Here is a 20,871-nt window from a genome sequence, read left to right as displayed (position 1 = left end):
AAATTGAAACATAAATTACATAACTTTAAAAGAAGTATCGATCCTTTTTATAAAAGTATGTACACTTTCAATATAATAGGTAAAAATATGATGTAATATGTAGCGCTTATATAATGTAATAGGTATCGTTATATAATGTAATAGGTAGTGGTTATATTGTAAAGTATCTATCCTTTTTATAAAAGTGTCCATTTTTTTCACTGTGGAAAACATTAATTTAAGGTTATCTTTTGAGTGAGTTTTAAGATATTAATTTAGTAATTATAGGCGTCTAATGATTTATTTTTACGTTACGATATATATTATTATTAAATTAAAAATTCTAAATAATATTTTATAAAATATCAAAACAATCAAATAATTTTTTGTGCAAATGAAATTATTAAATTAATATTGTAGGTGGAAAACATGAACACTATTAAAAAAATTGAAACATAAATTACATAACTTAAAAGAAGTATCGATCATTTTTATAAAAAGTATGAACACATTCAATATAATAGGTAAAAATATGATGTAATAGGTAGCGCTTATATAATGTAATAGGTATCGTTTATATAATGTAACAGGTAGTGGTTATATTGTAAAGTATCTATCATTTTTATAAAAGTGCCCATACTTTTTTCACTGTGGAAAACATTAATTTAAGGTTATCTTTTGAGTGAGTTTTAAGATATTAATTTAGTAATTATAGGCGCTAATGATTTATTTTTACGTTACGATATATATTATTATTAAATTAAAAATTCTAAATATTATTTTATAAAATATCAAAACAATCAAATAATTTTTTGTGCAAATGAAATTATTAAATTAATATTGTAGGTGGAAAACATGAAACACTATTAAAAAAAATTGAAACATAAATTACATAACTTTAAAATAAGTATCGATCCTTTTTATAAAAAGTATAGACACTTTCAATATAATAGGTAAAAATATGATGTAATAGGTAGCGCTTATATAATGTAATAGGTAACGTTTATATAATGTAATAGGTAGTGCTTATATTGTAAAGTATCTATCCTTTTTATAAAAGTGTCCATACTTTTTTCACTGTGGAAAATATTAATTTAAGGTTATCTTTTGAGTGAGTTTTAAGATATTAATTTAGTAATTATAGGCGTCTAATGATTTATTTTTTACGTTACGATATATATTATTATTAAATTAAAAATTCTAAATATTATTTTATAAAATATCAAAACAATCAAATAATTTTTTGTGCAAATGAAATTATTAAATTAATATTGTAGGTGGAAAACATGAACACTATTAAAAAAATTAAAACATAAATTACATAACTTTAAAGAAGTATCGATCATTTTTATAAAAAGTGTGGACACTTTCAATATAATATAATGTAATAGGTAAATTTGCAATGCTATCGGTATAAATATACCGGTTTACTTATAAAATAGGTAAATATAAGCGCTACCTATTACATTATATAAGCGTTACCTATTACATTATATAAGCGCTACTTAGTATGTTATTGTACTTTATAATATTTCCGGTTAAATAATATAACATAATCGGTCTAAATTTTAACCGGTCACGCTGTATATTAACCGTTTTTTACGCCACACCGCAGAACTACCCCCGTCAACCTAGTTAGATCAATAACCCTATCTGCCATTCAACTACCTCTCGTACAACGTATTTATGTTTCACCCCTCAAACACACTACTTTTCATACATTATTTAATCATTCCCTTCCCCACGCCTCTGTTTACTTCAGTTCTAAACAATCTCCTCCACTCCTCATATGGTATGGCTGGCTCTCAACATTCCTCTTCTGGTAAAACTTGTGTACATTCTTCAGGTACTCGTCACTTCACCTTCTTTTTGTTTAAATTTGTTTTCTTTGTTTCACTTACTCTTTTTGGTCAGAGAAGGAAACGAGTGAAGAATCAAAGCTTAACTTCTCTGAAGATGAGGAAACACTAATAATCAGGATGTATAATCTGATTGGAGAGAGGTAAGTCTCTTGCTTTTTCTTCCCAACAACAAAAGAACAAGGTTTGATTTTTTTATAAGGTTGTTTATTGTCAGGTGGGCTTTAATTGCTGGAGAATCCCCGGTAGAACAGCTGAGGAAATTTTAGAGTATTGGAACATATTCGACAAGCGAATGAAGAGGCACAAGGGCAAAATATCTGGTACATCAAGCGAGTTGATGCTAGAGCGATGTTGGGTATTTGTTGCTGTCACTTAAGATGAGTCAAGAAGATGACGGTAATGGATTATCTTCAAGCAAAATGGTGTGTTTGATGTTTTGGGCTTTCAACCCTTTTTCTTTTTCATCATCTTACTGTCCGATGTGTTCATTTTGAATCGAATCTCGGAACTTTAACCGACTTGATGTTAACGCTATAACGATTTGAGCCGGGGGTCCAACCAACTGGATTGAGAAATTGAGTCGAAACTCAATCGTCAAACCGATCAAATAATCACTCCAATTGAATAGGCAAACCAAAGGAAAATACCATGACTTTAAATAACCTTTCAATGAAAGCATAATTTACCAAATTGTACAATCATGCCATGAAATTGTAATCATAGAGAACCCAGCTGAAAGATTAGCTAGATGATCCGGGAGAAAAGTAGAAAATATACAGAGTAAACATTAACATTTTGATGATCTTTTTACAACCTCTTTGATCAAGTTGGTGAGTTAACGATGACAAATAGTAGTAATGAAATTTCCTTGAAGACCATCTTATATTCCCTTCGATTTATACGTTGCTCTGCTTGTAAAGCTTGGTGTCGAGCACTTGCTTACCGCACATTGCACATACGCCTGCACAGCATAAAACACTCATCAGTGGCCACATGCACAACATAACAAACAAACAAACATAAATAAATCAAATGGTCAGGTTGTAGAGGCATCGACTTATCAATCTGACATACCTTTCGAATAAGCACAAGTGTGACAGTACTTGGCATCTTGATGCACTTGCTGCTTGCAAATGATACACTTAGTGTTTCCATAAGGAGTCCATCTGCAGGCGATGGATTCCAAATCAAAATCATGAAATCTTAAAAAATGCATATGCATGAAAAATAAGAGGGACCCTTAACCTATGTTAATCAAACTTGGGGGTGAGTGTCGGATATGGCTAAGCATTGTTAGATTTTCCCAAGTTTTGTCATATATTTGCTGGATTCTTGAAGGTCAGCTAAAATCCTAAACCCTAGGTTACGTTCTTGACCAATACTTTCATTAGTAAAGAGAAACCAGAAAAGCAGCATGAATATAACAGTATTTCCCCACTGTCAAGAACACAACCCTAGGATTGGAAGAATCAATAATAATTTACAGCAACAATCAAGCCATTCCTTAAACAAATATACTGATCAACGACTACAGCTAAGAATTCTACCCAGCTTTTACGGAATTTAAAATTTGCTCATGTTTTGCGAATTAGTAAATAGGAGATGAAAAAACAAGGAACATACCTGTTCTTTTTGGATAGGAGTTTATTCTCGTTTATTTTCCGGCCACCGCTTTCGTTGGTGTTGCTGGCGCCTTCCTTCCACTTATCGGGCACGATCACCCTTGATAGCTTCTTCTGGCCTACAAATTAAATTGATCAAACAGATCAGGTTTTCTCCTTACAATTTCCATAGATTACACCAAATTGCTAAGGAAACTAGCTGCAATTGCAGAATTAGAGAACTTACACTTCTCGCACACCATTGAAGTGAATTGTTTTTCTCTGCAAAATTTCCCCTCTCAGTATTTCGAAACCGGAGCCCTACAAATAATCGTGGGCGCTGGATTTAATTGGACATTTTGTTTACCAAATTACAAAAAGTACCCTGGAGTATTCCCAAACGATGTCGGTTAATTCGGCTTGATAACCAAATTGAATGAGTTGAAATCTAATTAATCAAAAATTAATAAAATATAATTAATTAAACTAACTTTTAAATTAAGTAAGAATTTTTTTAATTCGATTAATTAACTCCTTCCTTTTTCCCTTAAATCTATGCTAAAGATTCATCCGGTCATCATCAACCCGAGTTCATTTTTAGGACAGTTTTATCTAAATATCACCTAAAAAATGTTATCATTCTAACATTTTTTCTAATATGTATCAAACTAGTATTATTTCTTAAATCAAAACAAGGAAGCGTATTTGGTGAAATATATCTTACACAAGTGGCGAAAAGACATCTTAAGGGAAACGCCTTCATTGAAGTGGTAGGACACCCTATGAAACGTGTTTTTATGGGGGCGAACCTTCCCCAAATTTTTTATAAAGAATATTTAAAAAAAAATACATTTTGTTGAGATAAATAGTGACAACGATTATTTTTTTCACTGTTGCAGTACAAGCAGATTATATTTTCAAAATGTATTTTTTATTTAACTATGCTTTATGAAAATTTAGTTCTTTGGATGACCTGCCACCTTAGCGAAAGCACTCTTTTTAGGACGCGTCTTCTAGCCACGTGAACAAGGCACGTTCCCACTCACGCACTTCATTGCTTCGATTTTAGAAAGGGTTAGAATGATGTTTTTTTTTGGGGGTGATATTTGGATAAAGTTGTCGATTTTTGGTTCCTCAAACTCTGGGAATATTCAAATTTCAAGAGAACTGAATTTGACGTTTCATGTAGTGTTACTGTTGCACGTAAATTACATGGTTGGTCACCAAACTTTAGAAAGTTTTTATTTTGGTCACCAAAAAATGTTTGTAATATAGTCACCAAAATCATGGGTTGTGTTTGCTTAATTAAAACTTCCATCACAAAAGAAATACATGAAAGAAGAGCTATAATGCCTAATCCTTGTGTAAGGCAACATCCAATTCTACATCCAACCCCACACGATTTCGGATCGACAAAGAGGCATCACAACGTGTTTTGCAACTCCTTCAACCTGTTAATGTCAAAATTATGCTTCTTCAGTAATTTTCTTTGCCTAGACAGAAAAAGCCTCTTCAGTAGATCTTGATACGAAGGATCTCTCGAAGTAAACAAGAAGTAAGTATAGCCTACGACTATACCGGTGGCCGTGGTGAAAAACGTAATCGGCTCCATTACATCCCATGAGAACTCCCAAAACGTTAGCCGGAAGAACAGTCCCACTTGTAACACTGAGAATCCTAGACCGCACCATAGGATGCCTCGAACTTGCTTATGCGCTTGCACATCGATTTCTTCCTTCTTCTCCTGCAGCTTCTTTAGCTCATCTCTTAAAGGGTCGTCTTCGGCAAACAAAGCAAGAGGTACTGCTCTTCTAATCAAATCCAACACCTATGCATGAAACAAAAACTTTAGATGCAGTGATATAAAGGAAACTCATAATACAAGAGAGTAAAGGTCAAAATAGGGATAAGTACCTTATCGGGATGAAGATAAACCTTGTCGCGAAAAAGAAGTACAATGCCGGCCTCATCGAGAACACGTGCAAAAGCAATGGCCTCGTCTAGAGATCTAGCAACACCCATGCTCTCACAGGCCTTCAATAACTCCGAGTAGCCAACCACCTCTTTACCTTCTATCCCTAGCTTGGCCTTGAGTGATTCCACATTGACCAGCCTCATCAACTTCCTGGCCTCAGCAAATGTTACGCTCTCTACTTCTGCTCCCGTCTTTTTGGAACCAGAGGTTGCATCGGAATCAGAAGATGAAGAGGACAACCAAACTTTCAGCGTCACTCTCTCCAACAGCAGCGGATTCTGCAGAGACGGTGGAGGTCTCCTAACAATGGCAGCAGACATGCCCTGCTTCAAAGCCTCACACCACCACAACCTCCTCCACATGATTCAATATATCTCACTCAATATAAATACTTCTAGTATGTGTATGTCTGGCTTTATTATCGAATAAGATAACATCCTACGATCTGTCGATCTCAACAAACGGATCTACCTTTTCCTTCCAATAAGAAAAACAAAAGTAAAACAAACATCAACATTTTTTCCAGTAATAATAAAAACCATGAAAATGAAGCAGCACTGCACTCAACACAAAAAGGGTATCTGATCACATTGCAAATGTACAAATCAAACTTCATAATTGGGTTTTTGATTTTAGCTTCCTCAAGCTGGTAACAGATCACATTGCCATTGCCAATAAACAACATTGGGAATTTGCCAAGACTGTAAAATCGTATATAATCATCTGCAGAACTTATATATACATAACCATCTGTGACGATCACATTAACAAGATCAATGAGTGAAATTTATATGCCAAATTACAGTAAATAAAAGTGCATGATGAAAAAAAAAGATAACTATCTGGATTGGAACAATCCCCAAAGTGTAGATCTAGAAAATCCCTAGTGATTTTCATCATGGAGAAACATTTTGCGATGTTAAGAAAACAGTGAATCATCTATAAATTTCCAGCACATAGAGCAGAAACCTAATATATTAATAAACATGATAATGATAAAAAAAAAAAAACTCACAGCCATGGAAGACGCTGATGGAGAGAGGAGCGCGCCTACAGAGAGTTGAGAGGATAAGTGGGCTTCCATTTAGGGTTTAGTTTTCTCTTTAAAAAATCAAGAACCATCCTCATATTTTATAATAATATATTTATTTTATATAATCTTAATACATTTCGCCTATAATTATATGTTGAATAATTTTTATAAATATCTTTTAACCTAAAATACTTTCTTCATCAATATTATAACAATTACGTAAATTCTACCAAATAGTTCGATCTTTGAATAAATTTATCTCTCTCCTAAACTAATTAAAAACAAATTCTATTTTGGGTACAACACAAGTTGAATGAAAGGCTATTTTGCAGAATCGTCATTACAAACCAGTAAAACGATTGAACATCCATTTAAATTAAGAATAACACCCCAAAAAACACGATGGGTTCACATTTTTGTCCCAAATTTACAGCAAAAAATATCATCCTCGGATGGTTTTTAAGAAACCAGATCAACCAAAGCCAACTAACAAAACAGCTAGAGAGAGAAAATAGAGCTTTTCTCTCTCTTCTGTTACATAGTTTTGTTGAGGAGTTTTGGGAATTTTTTTAAGAACTTGGAAAATGATACGAGTGGAAGAACGTTTTCGTAAATCGTGGCCTCTGGAAGGGTGAACGGTAGCACAACTTTGTAAATAAGTGGGAAAAGGATATATCTAGACAAAGTTGTCGGTGAATTTCGGAAAATTTCTGGGTTTGCAGGCGGTGGCTGGCGGCGTTTGACGGTGGTGCAAAGTTGGAAGCTGGAAATTAAAGTTGAATTTTTTAACGGAAGCACTTTGACGAGAAAGAGCGAAGAGAGAGAAAATCTGGTTATGTTTTTAATATGAACACATTAGCTTCAAATTTTTGTGTAAAGTTTTGATCTTCTCGAGAAACCCAGTTCTAAAGTTGAATTGTTTTCGTTGAAATTTTCAAGTTAGCCAAAGATGGGTTGTTGTCGTAGCAAACATAAATTGCCGGGTGCTGAGCTCAATGGCAACAATTCAAGCAAAGATCCAAGAGCAGCCGGTCAAGAAGAACAAGTTGTAAAATCTCAAACACAAGCTCCAAAAGCAAGGCAGCGCCACCAGAACCAGGCACAGCAATCGAACCCTTCATCAGCAAGCATAAAGGCAGTTCAAGTGAGGCGGGATACAGTATTAGGGAATCCATTGGAAGACGTTAAGAAACACTACACACTCGGGGAGGAACTCGGTCGAGGCCAATTCGGCATAATTTACTTGTGCACCGAGAATTCAACTGGCAAAACTTACGCTTGCAAATCGATATTGAAGAGAAAGCTGAAAAATAAACAAGACAGAGATGATGTCAAGAAAGAGGTTCAAATTATACAGCATTTATCCGGTCAGCCAAATATTGTTGAATTCAAGGGCGTTTATGAAGATGCGCAGTCTGTCAATATTGTAATGGAGCTTTGCGCTGGTGGTGAGCTTTTCGATCGGATCATTGCACAGGGCCATTACTCCGAGAGAGCTGCAGCTGCTATTTGTAGACAAGTCCTGAATGTAGTTCAGATTTTCCATTTCATGGGAGTGATGCACCGTGATCTCAAACCGGAGAATTTCCTCTTGTCTAGCAAGGATGAAAGAGCTATGTTGAAGGCAACCGATTTCGGGTTGTCTGTCTTTATTGAAGAAGGTTAATTTTCCACATTTTCCTATTTGATTCAGATGAAGCTTTGCTGCTCATGTACTAATCCTTCTGCATTTCAATCGCAGGGAAGCAATATCGGGATATAGTCGGCAGCGCTTACTACATAGCTCCTGAAGTTCTGCGACGTGGTTACGGAAAGGAAATCGACATATGGAGTGCAGGAGTTATTTTATACATTCTACTTAGTGGTGTCCCTCCATTTGGGCTGGTAATTAGGAAATTGACATGTTTCAGCAAGCTGTTGCGGTTCTGTTTCTGTCGTATAATGTTTATATATTTTGCTCAAAATGTATTGCAGAAACTGAGAAGGGAATATTTGAAGCCATTCTTGAAGGTCAAATAGATTTCGCAAGTGATCCGTGGCCTTCGATCTCCAAAAGTGCCAAAGATCTAGTGAGAAAGATGTTGACAATGGACCCCAAAAAACGGCCTACTGCTGCACAAGCTCTCGGTCTGTTATTCTGTTGTATTTTTAGTTACAGTCCCCTGGAGATTTTTTCTTTATAAAACTTTTGATTATGATTCCTTTGATGAACATGTGATGTTGGTATTGTTAGAGCATCCGTGGCTGAGAGAAGGTGAAGCATCAGACAGGCCGATAAATTCTGCTGTTCTAACCAGATTGAAGCAATTCAGGGCAATGAATCAGCTGAAGAAGCTTGCATTAAAGGTACAGTATCTTACTGGATTGAAGAAGATCAAGTTAATATGTTTAAACCTTTGAATAATACCCGTCTAGTCGTTCTTTCCAGCTTCAGTTAATAATTCTGACTTATATGAAATTCTCCAGGTTATTGCTGAAAATCTATCTGAAGAAGAGATTAAAGGTCTTAAAACAATGTTCACAAACATCGACACAGATAATAGTGGCACAATCACTTACGAAGAACTGAAAGAAGGTTTGGCCCGTCTTGGATCCAAGCTCAACGAAGCTGAAGTCAAGCAATTAATGGATGCTGTAAGTATTTATCTACCCAAACTTTTAACACTTTGCTCATAGATGATTATTGAAAAATTATGTGCAATGTACTTCAGGCTGATGTGGATGGAAATGGAACGATAGACTATATCGAATTTATCTCAGCTACAATGCATAGATACAGACTTGAAAGAGATGAAGACCTGTACAAAGCATTCCAGCATTTCGATAAAGATAACAGTGGGTGAGTTCCAAATTTTCATGTTATCATTATTATACCCATCAAATGATAAACCATCCGCAATGCCACATTATACGTTGAACTTGTCGTAGAGTTTGTGATTCATATAAATGCATATCCTTGTTTGCAGGTTCATTACAATGGACGAACTAGAGGCTGCTATGAAGGAGTATGGAATAAGTAATGAAGCCAACATCAAGGAAATTATCGCCGAGGTGGATTCCGACAACGTAAGTTTGTTTCTGAATCAAGCTTGGTATCTTCTTATAAAGTTACTTATTACATACCTTGCTGATGCTGTTTACATTAATCAGGACGGGAGAATTAACTACGATGAGTTCTGCTCGATGATGAGAAGTGGAGCACAAACCGGAAGGCTTTTTTAGATGCCCTTTGATTGTTCCATTACGAGCATGCAATACCGAGTTGCTGATGACTGATGTAACCTAATTAACAGTGTGCCACCAGAAAGTATCCAGGTTCATTAACTATCTTGATCCTAAAGCCTGTTCTTCGAGAATACAAGAGTACAAGAGTACGGATTCAAATCGGTTCGAGTTGTATAATTGTTTGTGTGTAAATCATGTATCTATCATTTTCTTTTATTCGATGTCACCTTTTTTTCCCTTTCATTGTTCTGTATATATAGTATTTCGATATGACTATTTATCGAACTGTGTTTGTAAACCTTAGTTCCGGTGCTTTTCTTCTTTATAAGAACTCAGGCCACTTGAACCACCTAGATTATGTCCAATAATAATACAAACACCATAAGAGTACTCGGTCTAATGACGTAATATACTAATACCTTAAACACGATTATAACACATGAAAATAATAATACAAACACGATAAGGTTACTTGGGCCTAAAGATGTTCATCTTTCGTTTCGCGACTCCGACTGTGAGCTATGACATGTCCTTCCAGTACTTCTCATCTCCTCTGCTGTCCTTATTCTCCCTTCAAAGACCACCTGCACGCAAAAATACCATTGTTATACAAAACTGTATATACATACACAAAAACCTTTGTCCAACTAAATTAAGCATTCTGGCAATAAGCATCTCTTCATCCTCAGAGAATCCCACCTTGGTCTCCTCAGTTTTTCCCTCTGCAAAAACATAAACAATGAAGCTTAATGGAAATCCAATTAAGCTGAGAAATCGTAAAAGATTATGCAATTATGCAACCTCTGGGCTTCGGGTCTTGATGGCTATGTCGGTTGCTCAAGCCGTGACGATCAGAGTCTCCCATGATTTCTGCAGTGGTAGTAGGCATGACCCAGGCCATGAGTTTGCAGTATTTATCTGATGAAAATTCAACAGTTGAGAAGACTGTTAGTTCCCAGATTTGATAAGTCGTTGAGGCTTTGCCTACTGCTGGTGTTTGGATTTTAGTGTCTAAATGAAGAAAACAGTATCTACCAAGTGCATTGCTCTTGATTCCTTTTGTCCCTGGCAAAGATCATCAAATCTTTTCACATTATTATCTTAAATTTATTTCTTAATATAAGTATGATTCACTATGTTATGATAAATTAAATATCGCCCCATATCTAAAAAATTAAATAAATTTAATTTATAATTTTTTAAATGATGTATCGACATCTTATTTAATAATAATTATTACACAATTAATATATCAAATATAAATTCTGTGATTTTTGGATTAAAATGAGAAAAAAGACGACTTTATATATGTTGTGATATATTTGTAACACTGTATTTTGTTGCATTTATACGTTTCGGCATTACCCGTGAGAGTGAAGCGCACATCATTACATTATGAATTATTAGAACAAGACAAAAGGAACATATATATCTTTTATTTTATTTGTTTTGGAAAAATATTGTATTTAGTAATTATATATTTCTTTTACTACAATTATATATTTGTTTCTTTTATTAAATTTCTGAACACAAATAATTCAATATAATAGTTATATTATGTTATTTTTTAATTTCATATTCTATAATATATAAAATAAAATAGATATAAAAGTTTAAAAATCCATCGAACATATTTGGATATATCAATTAAATCTTACTTTTTGTTTAACATTCAATTGAGCTCTTGAATTAGTTTAATTAGTAGATCATATAACCTCTTTCATCAATGATTTTTGTCTTATAATGTCGACATGATTGTAAAATTAGTTGACATAATAATTTACGTGCGAATAATGATATGATAGAGAAATGTAACTAATATAGTTTAAAGTGGTAAGACAATGACCATATCTAAACATGCATTTAGGGCAGCTTAAAGTACAGGGTAGAGTTATTGATTAGCATCATTATGTGCGCTTAGATTGCCCGGAGAGTTGGTTTCGCCATGTTATTACACTTGCCGTTTGCCAATCCCAGTTCCTTGAGAAAGTCACTTGCAGGCACAAAGCATATGTTCAACTTACATGTCCAACCCAGGCTGATTGATATACCAACAACATACATAAACTTAGCCTACTGGAGAATAACATTGGCAGTAGTACTAAAACTTACAGGTTTCCAGCCATCAGGATCTAGGGAAAGAGGTGATTTTAGTGTTGATTCCGGGTACCGGTCCCGGTTTTCGAGTAACCTTTCCGCCAAGCTCTTGTGTAACATGTTCCACAACCTCACCACTTTTGTAAACATCATCAGTACCAATAGCAACCTGGAATAAGAGCAGAAGGCCAAGTAAACCGACCTGTGCATATGCATTCCCCTTGGTATATTCCGTCACTCCGTAATTGTAAGTCAACTCGAGAACGGTAACCTCGTGTTCTTCGGCGTAACCCATCGAAGCTGTGGAGTACTGTCAAGGAAATGCAACAAAAACCAGACAAGTTCATTAGGCCTCCTAAGTAAACTAAATACAATCCAAGTAGAACAGCTTCTACCTTGTATTCAGGCCTCTCAACCTTCTTCACTAGCTCCATTCCCAGGGCCTGCAACAATATACGAAGAAAAGCAATGGAATTACCTAGTCATTGAGACTTCAAATGACGGCTCGTAAAAGAAGGATCTACATGCATCGATGATAGCAAGTCACGCTGCTGATGCTCAAACATGTGAACTTTAGTAACAACACCAATTCCTTTAACTATCGAGTTAGTTCGTGCTTCATATATGTTTTTTGAATGTATACTTAAATGGGCCTAGCAGTATACAGTATAAACGCCGAACCCAGTACCAAAACGCGGTAAAAGTGGGAACGCAGGAGACATTTAACTTTTGAAATGGTGTCCTTGTTCAGGCCACTTGTGTTCTTGTTGAACCCTAGACCCGTGCTCTCAAAAAACCTTCATTCTCCCCGGTGAGCAGCGACGATCTTCAGACCCAATCCAAGAACAATGTCTTGGTCTTGCAAGAAATGCAGTTTCCTCAACTCCCCATTCCAAACCTCCGCTTGCAAAATCAGTCTCTCTCCTCCCTCCCCTTCGACGTCGCCTTCATCGTCTTCGCCTCCTAGATGGACTTGTAAAGCTTGCACCTTTTTGAACCTTTTCTTTCGGGTCTCGACAATTTGAAAGTTAACGAGGATGCCGATTCTTCTGTTGGCTCTGTTTTCTTGCCTTTGAAGCCTTGCAACAAGAGGAAGAACATCGAACCAAATCTGGGCGACGAAGATTGTGTCCAATTGGGTGGATTCCGAGGCATCAAGGCCTCTAATAAAGCTGTTCAAATAAAGGGTTAGTTTTGATTTTCCCAAACCCGATTTAGGATTTTTTTTAATTTTGGGTTTTGACATTCATCATATTTGTTGTCAACAGAGACTAATTCAGGGTCAGTTAAGACTTCATTGAAGATTTTGAGCTACAATGTTTGGTCCGGGAAGACCTGGAGTTGAATAAGAGGATGAAAGCTATTGGTGATCTTATTCAACTTCATTCCCTGATGTCATTTGTTTTCAGGTTTGTTGGATCTTTTGCTTTACTGTTTTGATGTTTACTCTTGTGATCATTGTGGCTGTTGTTCTAGGAGGTTACCCCCGAGATATATGATGTATTTCATCGGTCCAACTGGTGGAAATGGTACCGATGCTCTGTATTGGACTGCACAGAGGAGCAGAGAGCATACTTTTGTAGGCAGGTATGCCTTTGATTGATAGCCTAGTTGTGTCTTTTGATTTGATACATATTGTCCTTAATCTGTCTAGTTTTAGGCCGGCCGAATCAATGTTTTAAGTACATGACCCTTTTAAGCAAATTGTTCCTAATATCTCATTCGCTACTGTATTACTTGGTAGTTAAGCAAACTGCCTGTGAAATCCTTCAATTCGTAAACCCTTTGATAATTCGATAATGGGACAAGAGCTCTGCATGACCGAGGTGGAAGTTTTGGGGGGTGAGATACTGGTTGTTGCTACGAGCCATCTCGAGAGTCCATGTCCAAGCCCTCCAAAATGGGATCAAATGTTTAGTAAGGAACGTGTGGAGCAGGCAAAAGTGGCAATCAATAATCTCCAGAATAACCACAATGTTATTCTAGGGGTGATATGAACTGGGATGACAAACTAGACAGTCAGTTTCCTTTCCCCGATGGATGGATCGATCCTTGGAGAGAGTTAAGGCCAGCAGAAGACGGGTTCACATATGATACTAAATCGAACCATATGTTGTCGGGAAATCGATCATTACGAAAGAGGCTAGACCGATTTATATGCAAGATGAAAGATTTCAAAGTCAGTGGGGTTGAGATGATCGGAATGGAGCCAATACCTGGTCTTTCGTATACCAAGGAGAAGAGTTACCGACAAGAGAAGAAGTTACTGGAGCTTCCTGTTTTGCCGAATGATCATTACGGCTTGCTTTTAACAATCTCTAGTAATAATGCCTAGTTCGGCATCGATTTAAGCTTGAATTTGTTCATCTATTTCCATCCGTACTCTCAAGCATACTTGGTATGCAATTTTGTATAGACCAGACGGATTGATGCAAATAGTTTACAGCATTCGCCATTTTTGTATAAAAACCTTAAATGTATGGATATCATTTGATATTCATATACCCTATTCGAATCTACGAACAAGAGGCTTAGCTTGTTCCTGAACTTTTTAACGAGTTTCGGTCAAATACAAAAGAAGTTCATGTCCTATATTTAGAAGTTCTTTTTAGTCCTTTATATAAAAAGAACATTTTGGTCCTTTATTATACCTAAAAGTTTCTTTAGTCCTTTTACTATAAAAGGAGATGTTTGTTTTTGTATATTTGAAAAGTAAATATTTTAGTCTAAAAGATTTCTAATATTTTGAGAGATTAATTTTTTTGAGTTTAAAACTGAGAGGCCTAAAGAATATTTAATTTAAAATATTTAAGTCAATTTTAAACGTTTACACCAACCCATCCATCCTACTCCACTCCAAATTTCACCATTTCTTTATCAAAATTAAATGTTTTCCAACAACTAAATTCGTACAATCTATTATTGTCCTAAACAACTTGCAAGAGTAAAGGGTTATCGTATTTGGTACTGATCCCACATACGTGGAAGATTGGTGGCTTCTGACCCCATGCATCCATAATCCAAATAAATTTGGTTCCAAGTAAAATCCTTTAGATTTGATTTTCAACCTAAAAACAATAGCCATTTTTAGCATAATAATCGCATAAATCATTTAGGCAATAGATTATACCTACTCTTATATTTCAAAATGACTATCTCTAGTTGGCGAAGTTGTGGTAGCTTCTTTGGTAGAGAAGGTAGGGGTTATGGTGCTGGAGGTGGTATAGGAACGGAGAATGGCGGTGGTTATGGCAGTTTAGGTGAAGGATCTGGCTATAGTAGTGGTTTTGGTGTAGGAGAAGGCAGAGGAGGGGAAGGTGATGGTGCTGGTGCTGGAAAAGGTGCTAATGGAGGATATGGCCATGGGAATGTTTATGGTGCAGGTGGAAGTGATGGCTCATTAGGAGGTGGTGATGGTGGTAGTGGAGGCGGAGGAGAAGGAGAAGGATATGGACATGGGAATGGGCATTGGGTTGGTTTTGGTTTTGATGGGAAACGGTGGGGTTAAAGACTCAAGTAATGATGATGGACATCCCTAGACATGCATGGTTTCTCCTCTTATCCTATGTCTCACGCTTAACTCCATCAACTTTGACATTTGTTTCTCAAATAAACCTGTTTCTTTTGGTGTGAATTATATAAGCATGTTTTAACCTACTTTATATATATACTTTGCTCCTACCCAGTTTGAGATACCAGATGCAGATTAAGTTCCGTTAGGTGCTCATTTGCATATAATAAAATGAATTTAATTTCACATAATACTAATTAGACTTGAATGAATGGAAGATTTAAAGAATCATGGTATATGTATAAATACATAGTATTATATACTGATCAAAACAGCTTGCTTGCAAATTCATCAATGGGGTCTCCTTCTACACGGCAACATCTGGAGTTTTTGGCAAGCTCTCTCAGTTCTGATAAGCTTCTTCCCAATGCCAATGCCACCTTCCTTTCAAACAACTCTCCATTTTCTCTTTTTTCCACGTCACTTTCATCCAACGTTGATACAATAGATTCCTGCAAATGTTTAAAGAACCCAGCGTTGTTCCTATACATCTCGAACACCATACCCACCTGCCCACCGTGCTCCAACGTGTTAACTGTTGAAGCTAAAGCTCCTGCAACACCCGCCATGATTGCTGCCCAAGTTTCATTGGAAGACCCCATGGCTAGAGCTGCAATTCCAGTTAGTATTGGCCCTGATTTAGCTAAAATTTTGTTTATCTTCAATGCTTTGTTGCCTAATCTCTCGTAATCTTCACTGTCTTTTCTCTTGATCACCTTAACCACTTCCCTCATTTCCATTTCCAACTCCTTGGTCCACCCATTGTTGTTTTTCACCTCTCCATTCAACTGCTTCGCTTTGTTTCTAGGCCACCAAACAGCAGGCTGTAAATTCTCCGGAAACTTTTCAAGCATTACACCCAGCAAAGGAAGAGGGTAAGCTTCGTCAAGTGCCAACACTTTCTCCATAGCATCATTCACATCATCTTGGGTGGGTGAACCAACGGCAACTAGGGTTTTCACTTGGTTTTCAAGCTGCTTAAACAATCTCGTCGCATTACGTTGCTCTTCAACAAGCTGTGAGGGTTGAATCTTGTTCATCAACGCCAACATTCCGGTGGCCGATAAAAACATGATGGAGGATGCTAACTTCAAACCTAAAAGAGAAATCCCAGCGCCACCGTTGCCAGTCGCAGCAGCAACACCGGCCATGGTTGTTGCAGTGAGAGTCATCATGTTAATAGAATCAAGTAGAAGGGTGTTCCAGTTATCTCGTTGTTCTCCAACGTTTTTATGCATCTCCACTCTATCAGCTACCGCCTCTAACAGTACATAAAGTTGTTGTAAGGTAGCCATTGAAATAGATGAGTTCGTTTGAAACGATAGTGTCTCGTTAACTTTTTTTTCGATTGGGATTGTGGTGATGAACTCGTCTCCCGTCTTCGATTTTTGAGACAATATCTTGGGTTTCAATTTAAGAGATGAAAACTTTATCGATGGGAGCTTTGGGACGAACATGACGGCATGAATTTGTTTTGAAGAAGAAGATACAAGAAAGTTAAAAACATGTAAAGTAGCCATATATGTTTATGGTTTTGTACAAAAGCAGCAGAGGAAATTTGAAAATGTTAGATTTGATCTTTGTGCAAAGGAAAGATTGGATTTTTAGATTGTTTTTTAGAGATGAAAGGTTAGAGTGTGCATTGGTGGCTTATTTATAGCAGTTCACGTGTACTTGGTCTGGTCCTGTCATGTGTTCAAATTTTGACTATCTCATTGAATTGACTATGCCGGTCTGTTCCATTGGCTTGACCTATTAAAAGTTAGTTTTTGTTCATTTTTATGTAAAATTATTCGGTTGATAAATTAATTAAAACTTTTCGAGTAAATTCAAATCTTAAAAATAATATTATTAAAATATAGGTTAAAGTATATAAATAGTCCCTGAACTTTTAGGCAACTTGCATTTTTGTCACCCAACTTTTGAAACTTGCAATACAATATCGAACTTTTAGTTCGTTTTCAATAAGTCTCTGCCGTTACCTCCCGTTAGTTTTTGCTAGCATGGCACGTAACTGTCGTTAACTCTCTGATGTGGCGGCTTCTTTTCTTTCTCTTCTTGCAACAGCTTCTTCTTCTTCTTTCTTTTTGTAACGTCTTCCTTGCATGATAGCTTCTTTTCATCTTCTTCTTCCAGCTTCTCATTATTCTTATTCTTCTTCTTCAAATATCATATTCAAAGCCTTTTCATTTCTTGGACTATTTTTCTCTCTCTATTTCCCAAGAAAATTCAGCTTCTCTATCTACTTTCTCAAGAAAAAAATTGATTAACTTTACAATAAAATCCATCATTCCTTCCGATGGTTTCCTTCCACCCAATAAATCATTTAATGATACTCTACACAAACAAATGAAAGACTCATAAATCATATAATGCAACAATTAGTACCAACCACACAAACTTATACGTAAAACCAACTTCTTAACAAATCTGACTTGCTTTGGACACGAAGCTTGAAAGAACCAAAACCTCATCAAATATAATAAGCCTATCAATCTTCGCAACAAGTATTCCCTCAAATCTCTACCATAACAATCTAACAATTAACTTGCTTACTCCAAAAATAATTATAATAAAGACTAACACAAGAAACTATAAAATCAAAATGAAAACTTCAAAGATATTCTGTAAATCACATTCAGTTGAATAAAAAATATATTTGGCGTTTGACGTATAAACAATTGCTTCCACCAATTTCTTACAACTAAACAACCATAAGTTTTTCATTAAAGACAAATTAAAAAGCAAGTGTTTCTTGCAGAGTTAATCATTTTTCCTAAGAAATTAGAGAGAGAAGTTGGATTTTCTTGGGAAAATAGTGGGAAAATAGAGAGAGAGAAAGAATCCATGAAATTGCTAAGTTGCTTGAGGTGGGAACACTTCCTTATAAGCGTAAACATGGTAATGATTTTCATTATATTTACAAGATTGTTGTATTATTGTTTTTATCTATTTTCTCTTTTGTATTGAAAAGTTTTGATTTTTACTATAAATATGTGTTTTTGATTTGCAAATGATTAGTTAGAGTTTTGAAGAAGAAGAAGAAGAAGAAGAAGAAAAGAAGAAGCTGCCACGTCAGTAAAAACTAACGTGAGGTAACGATAGTAACCTTATTGAAAACGAACTAAAAATTCAATGATTGTATTGCAAGTATTAACCTTATTGAAAACGAACTAAAAATTCAATGATTGTATTGCAAGTATCAAAAGTTGAGTAACTAAAATGCAAGTGTCCTAAAAGTTCGGGGACTATTTATATACTTTACTCTAAAATATATAATTATAACTTTAAAATATTAATGGTCAAATTAATATTAATGATGTAAATTTAATATATATTTAATCTTATATACTCTTAAAGTTTATTAAAAAATATATATATATTATTAATTTATATAAAATTCATTTTTCCTAAAATATCATTTCCGTAAAATTTTAATTATATAACTCAATTTAATAATACTAAACCGAAGGTGGAGGTGGAGGGGGTAAAGTGGATACTTCATCAAAATGATCCTAGCTTTTTGGAATGTTAGAGGACTCAATAGTCCTCAAAAGCAAGACAGAATAATTAGACGAGCAAACCAAAATAAAGTAGACGTGTTTTGTTTGTTAGAAACAAGAGTAAAGGAAGAAAAGTCTGTAACTATTCTTGGCAGTAAATTTTCTAGCTGGAATGCATACACCAATTACGACTATGCCTTAAATGGTCAGATATGGATCCTTTGGAGACAAGGCTTGGACTTCTCGATTGTTCATTCTTCAGACCAGTGCATGTCAATCAAAGGGTTATACCAGAATGCTCACTTAGTCATCACTGCAGTCTTTGGTAGCAATGATGGTATTTCAAGAAGACTCCTCTGGCAGCAATTACGAGATCTTGAAGCTACTGTTGGCATTTCTCCCTGGATTATTGGTGGAGACTTTAACATAATTCTTCACTCAAACGAAAGTTCTGACTATGATCTCATTGGCCCTTTATCTACTTCTGACATGAGAGACTTTCAAGAAGTTCTCGCTGATCTTGATCTGATTGATCACCCTTTATTTGGCCCTTCTTTCACATGGAGCAACAAACAACAAAGTTCCTACCTTGCAAGGAAGCTCGATAGAGTTTTAGTTAATCCTAAATGGGTGACCACTTACAAGGACTCGCATGTTGAATTCCAAGCCCCCGGCATCTCCGATCATTGTCTTGCTCAAGTATGGCTCATAAAAGAAGCTCAAGTTGACCGACCAAAGCCGTTTAAATTCTTCAATTATTGGTCTCAACACCCTAGTTTTATGAAAGTGGTCAAACAGTCATGGCTTGGTCCATCTCAAGGGCACCCAATGCAAATACTTTAACCAAGTTAAAGAGACTGAAAATCAGCCTTAAAATCTTAACCAGGCATGGTACAGTGACCTTCCTGCAAGGGTTAAACAAAAGAATCAGATTTAGAGCAACAACTTAAATCTTTAAAAGGAGAGGATGGTATTGCAAAGGAGTTTCTCCTTCAAAATGAGTTAAAAAATCTGGAAGAAGCTCAAACATTGTTCTACAGACAAAAAGCAAAAGTTCAGTGGTTGAAAGAGGGAGATAAATGCACCAGATTTTTTCATTCTGCAGTCGCTCTTAAAAACAAAAAAGACACTATTCGCATCCTCATTGACGAAAATGGTAATAGGTTGGAAACATATGATCAAATGTCTGCTGAGGTGATAAAATTCTTCACAAACTTGATTGGCACTGCTGATCCTGCAATCAAAGACACTGATCCTAATTTTTTGAAGGATTTACTACGGTATTCCCTGCCTGCCGACAAGGCTGATGCTCTCGTGAAGGATGTCACAAAGGAGGAAATCAAAAAGGCTTTTTTCAGTCAAGGAAATGAAAAATCTCCAGGACCTGATGGGTATTCACCATTCTTCTTCAAAAAATCATTGTCTATTATTGAGAAAGATGTTGTAGCTATTATATCCCAATTTTTCCAAGAGTCCTACCTCTTCCCTGCTTTGGTAAAGGACTTCAGACCAATCTCTTGTTGTTCAGTGGTCTACAAAGCCATTTCAAAAATTATTGTTAGAAGATTAACTACTCTGTTGCCTGATTTGGTTACTCTCAACCAAACCGTTTTTGTTAAAGGTAGAAGCATCATTGACAACACACTTCTTGCCCAAGAATTAGTTAGAGGCTATAGTAGAAAGAACTTATCTCCTAGACGCTCTCTGAAAGTAGATCTTCACAAAGCCTTTGACTCACTAAATTGGAACTTCATCTCTGCTATTTTGAAGGCCATTGGGCTTCCAAGGATTTTTGTCAAATGGATTGAAATTTGTTTCTCTACAGCTACCTATTCTATTTCATTCAATGGGAGCTTGACTGGTTTCTTTAAGGGAGCTAAGGGCCTGAGGCAAGGAGACCCTCTTTCCCCTTTACTCTTTGTCCTTTCAATGAATATCCTTTCCAGACTTCTTAACTTGGCAGCTTCAAGAGGTATGTTTGGCTATCACCCCAAATGAAAAAAGATAGGTCTAACTCATTTATCC

General features: G+C 35.8%; 5 protein-coding genes and 2 pseudogenes across 5 annotated transcripts; 4 read left to right on the top strand and 3 right to left on the bottom strand.

Moving 5' to 3' along the window:
* Nucleotides 1-1,719: 1,719 nt before the first annotated feature.
* Nucleotides 1,720-2,137, top strand: LOC120151284 (annotated as a pseudogene).
* Nucleotides 2,138-2,604: 467 nt separating this feature from the next.
* On the bottom strand, nucleotides 2,605-3,780 carry LOC120151283 (cysteine-rich PDZ-binding protein-like). Its single transcript, XM_039163792.1, has 4 exons — nucleotides 3,690-3,780; nucleotides 3,465-3,582; nucleotides 2,916-3,007; nucleotides 2,605-2,802 (listed from the first exon to the last, which is right to left on the bottom strand). Exons 1-4 carry the CDS (start codon nucleotides 3,703-3,705, stop codon nucleotides 2,738-2,740), a joined length of 291 nt encoding a protein of 96 aa, XP_039019723.1. The 5' UTR covers nucleotides 3,706-3,780; the 3' UTR covers nucleotides 2,605-2,737.
* A 982-nt stretch (nucleotides 3,781-4,762) lies between these two features.
* Nucleotides 4,763-18,640, bottom strand: LOC120151282 (calcium uniporter protein 6, mitochondrial-like). Its single transcript, XM_039163791.1, has 4 exons — nucleotides 18,630-18,640; nucleotides 17,369-17,371; nucleotides 5,357-5,811; nucleotides 4,763-5,270 (listed from the first exon to the last, which is right to left on the bottom strand). Exons 3-4 carry the CDS (start codon nucleotides 5,777-5,779, stop codon nucleotides 4,866-4,868), a joined length of 828 nt encoding a protein of 275 aa, XP_039019722.1. The 5' UTR covers nucleotides 5,780-5,811; nucleotides 17,369-17,371; nucleotides 18,630-18,640; the 3' UTR covers nucleotides 4,763-4,865.
* Nucleotides 7,385-9,788, top strand: LOC120151285 (calcium-dependent protein kinase 21-like). The gene is made up of 8 exons (XM_039163793.1): nucleotides 7,385-8,111; nucleotides 8,192-8,330; nucleotides 8,420-8,577; nucleotides 8,684-8,796; nucleotides 8,917-9,084; nucleotides 9,162-9,289; nucleotides 9,417-9,516; nucleotides 9,601-9,788. The coding sequence occupies exons 1-8, from the start codon at nucleotides 7,400-7,402 to the stop codon at nucleotides 9,670-9,672; spliced, it is 1,590 nt and encodes a 529-aa protein (XP_039019724.1). The 5' UTR covers nucleotides 7,385-7,399; the 3' UTR covers nucleotides 9,673-9,788.
* On the top strand, nucleotides 12,565-14,226 carry LOC120151280 (annotated as a pseudogene).
* Nucleotides 14,921-15,280, top strand: LOC120151250 (glycine-rich cell wall structural protein 2-like). The gene has a single exon (XM_039163767.1). The coding sequence runs from the start codon at nucleotides 14,921-14,923 to the stop codon at nucleotides 15,278-15,280; it is 360 nt and encodes a 119-aa protein (XP_039019698.1).
* Nucleotides 15,607-16,863, bottom strand: LOC120151279 (probable F-box protein At4g22030). The gene has a single exon (XM_039163790.1). It carries the CDS (start codon nucleotides 16,861-16,863, stop codon nucleotides 15,610-15,612), a length of 1,254 nt encoding a protein of 417 aa, XP_039019721.1. The 3' UTR covers nucleotides 15,607-15,609.
* Nucleotides 18,641-20,871: the final 2,231 nt, after the last annotated feature.

This window comes from Hibiscus syriacus, unplaced genomic scaffold (genome assembly GCF_006381635.1).
Source record: "Hibiscus syriacus cultivar Baekdansim isolate YM2019G1 unplaced genomic scaffold, ASM638163v2 tig00111036_pilon, whole genome shotgun sequence".
NCBI lineage: Eukaryota > Viridiplantae > Streptophyta > Magnoliopsida > Malvales > Malvaceae > Hibiscus > Hibiscus syriacus.
The sequence above is the reverse complement of the archived record's forward strand: the minus strand, read 5'-3'. Positions and strand labels throughout refer to the sequence as shown.

What these genes read in the sequence shown, in the direction of transcription:
- LOC120151282 (XM_039163791.1), bottom strand. Translation starts at nt 5,779, where the DNA reads ATGTGGAGGAGGTTGTGGTGGTGTGAGGCTTTGAAGCAGGGCATGTCT. An exon ending in TTTATCTTCATCCCGATAAG is followed by an intron (nt 5,271 to 5,356) that starts GTACTTATCCCT and finishes TTTCATGCATAG; the next exon opens with GTGTTGGATTTGATTAGAAG.
- LOC120151283 (XM_039163792.1), bottom strand. An exon ending in CTCCTATCCAAAAAGAACAG is followed by an intron (nt 3,008 to 3,464) that starts GTATGTTCCTTG and finishes CATCGCCTGCAG; the next exon opens with ATGGACTCCTTATGGAAACA. An exon ending in CACTTGTGCTTATTCGAAAG is followed by an intron (nt 2,803 to 2,915) that starts GTATGTCAGATT and finishes TATGCTGTGCAG; the next exon opens with GCGTATGTGCAATGTGCGGT.
- LOC120151279 (XM_039163790.1), bottom strand. Translation starts at nt 16,863, where the DNA reads ATGGCTACTTTACATGTTTTTAACTTTCTTGTATCTTCTTCTTCAAAA.
- LOC120151285 (XM_039163793.1), top strand. Translation starts at nt 7,400, where the DNA reads ATGGGTTGTTGTCGTAGCAAACATAAATTGCCGGGTGCTGAGCTCAAT. An exon ending in TTCGATAAAGATAACAGTGG is followed by an intron (nt 9,290 to 9,416) that starts GTGAGTTCCAAA and finishes CCTTGTTTGCAG; the next exon opens with GTTCATTACAATGGACGAAC. An exon ending in CCGAGGTGGATTCCGACAAC is followed by an intron (nt 9,517 to 9,600) that starts GTAAGTTTGTTT and finishes TACATTAATCAG; the next exon opens with GACGGGAGAATTAACTACGA.
- LOC120151250 (XM_039163767.1), top strand. Translation starts at nt 14,921, where the DNA reads ATGACTATCTCTAGTTGGCGAAGTTGTGGTAGCTTCTTTGGTAGAGAA.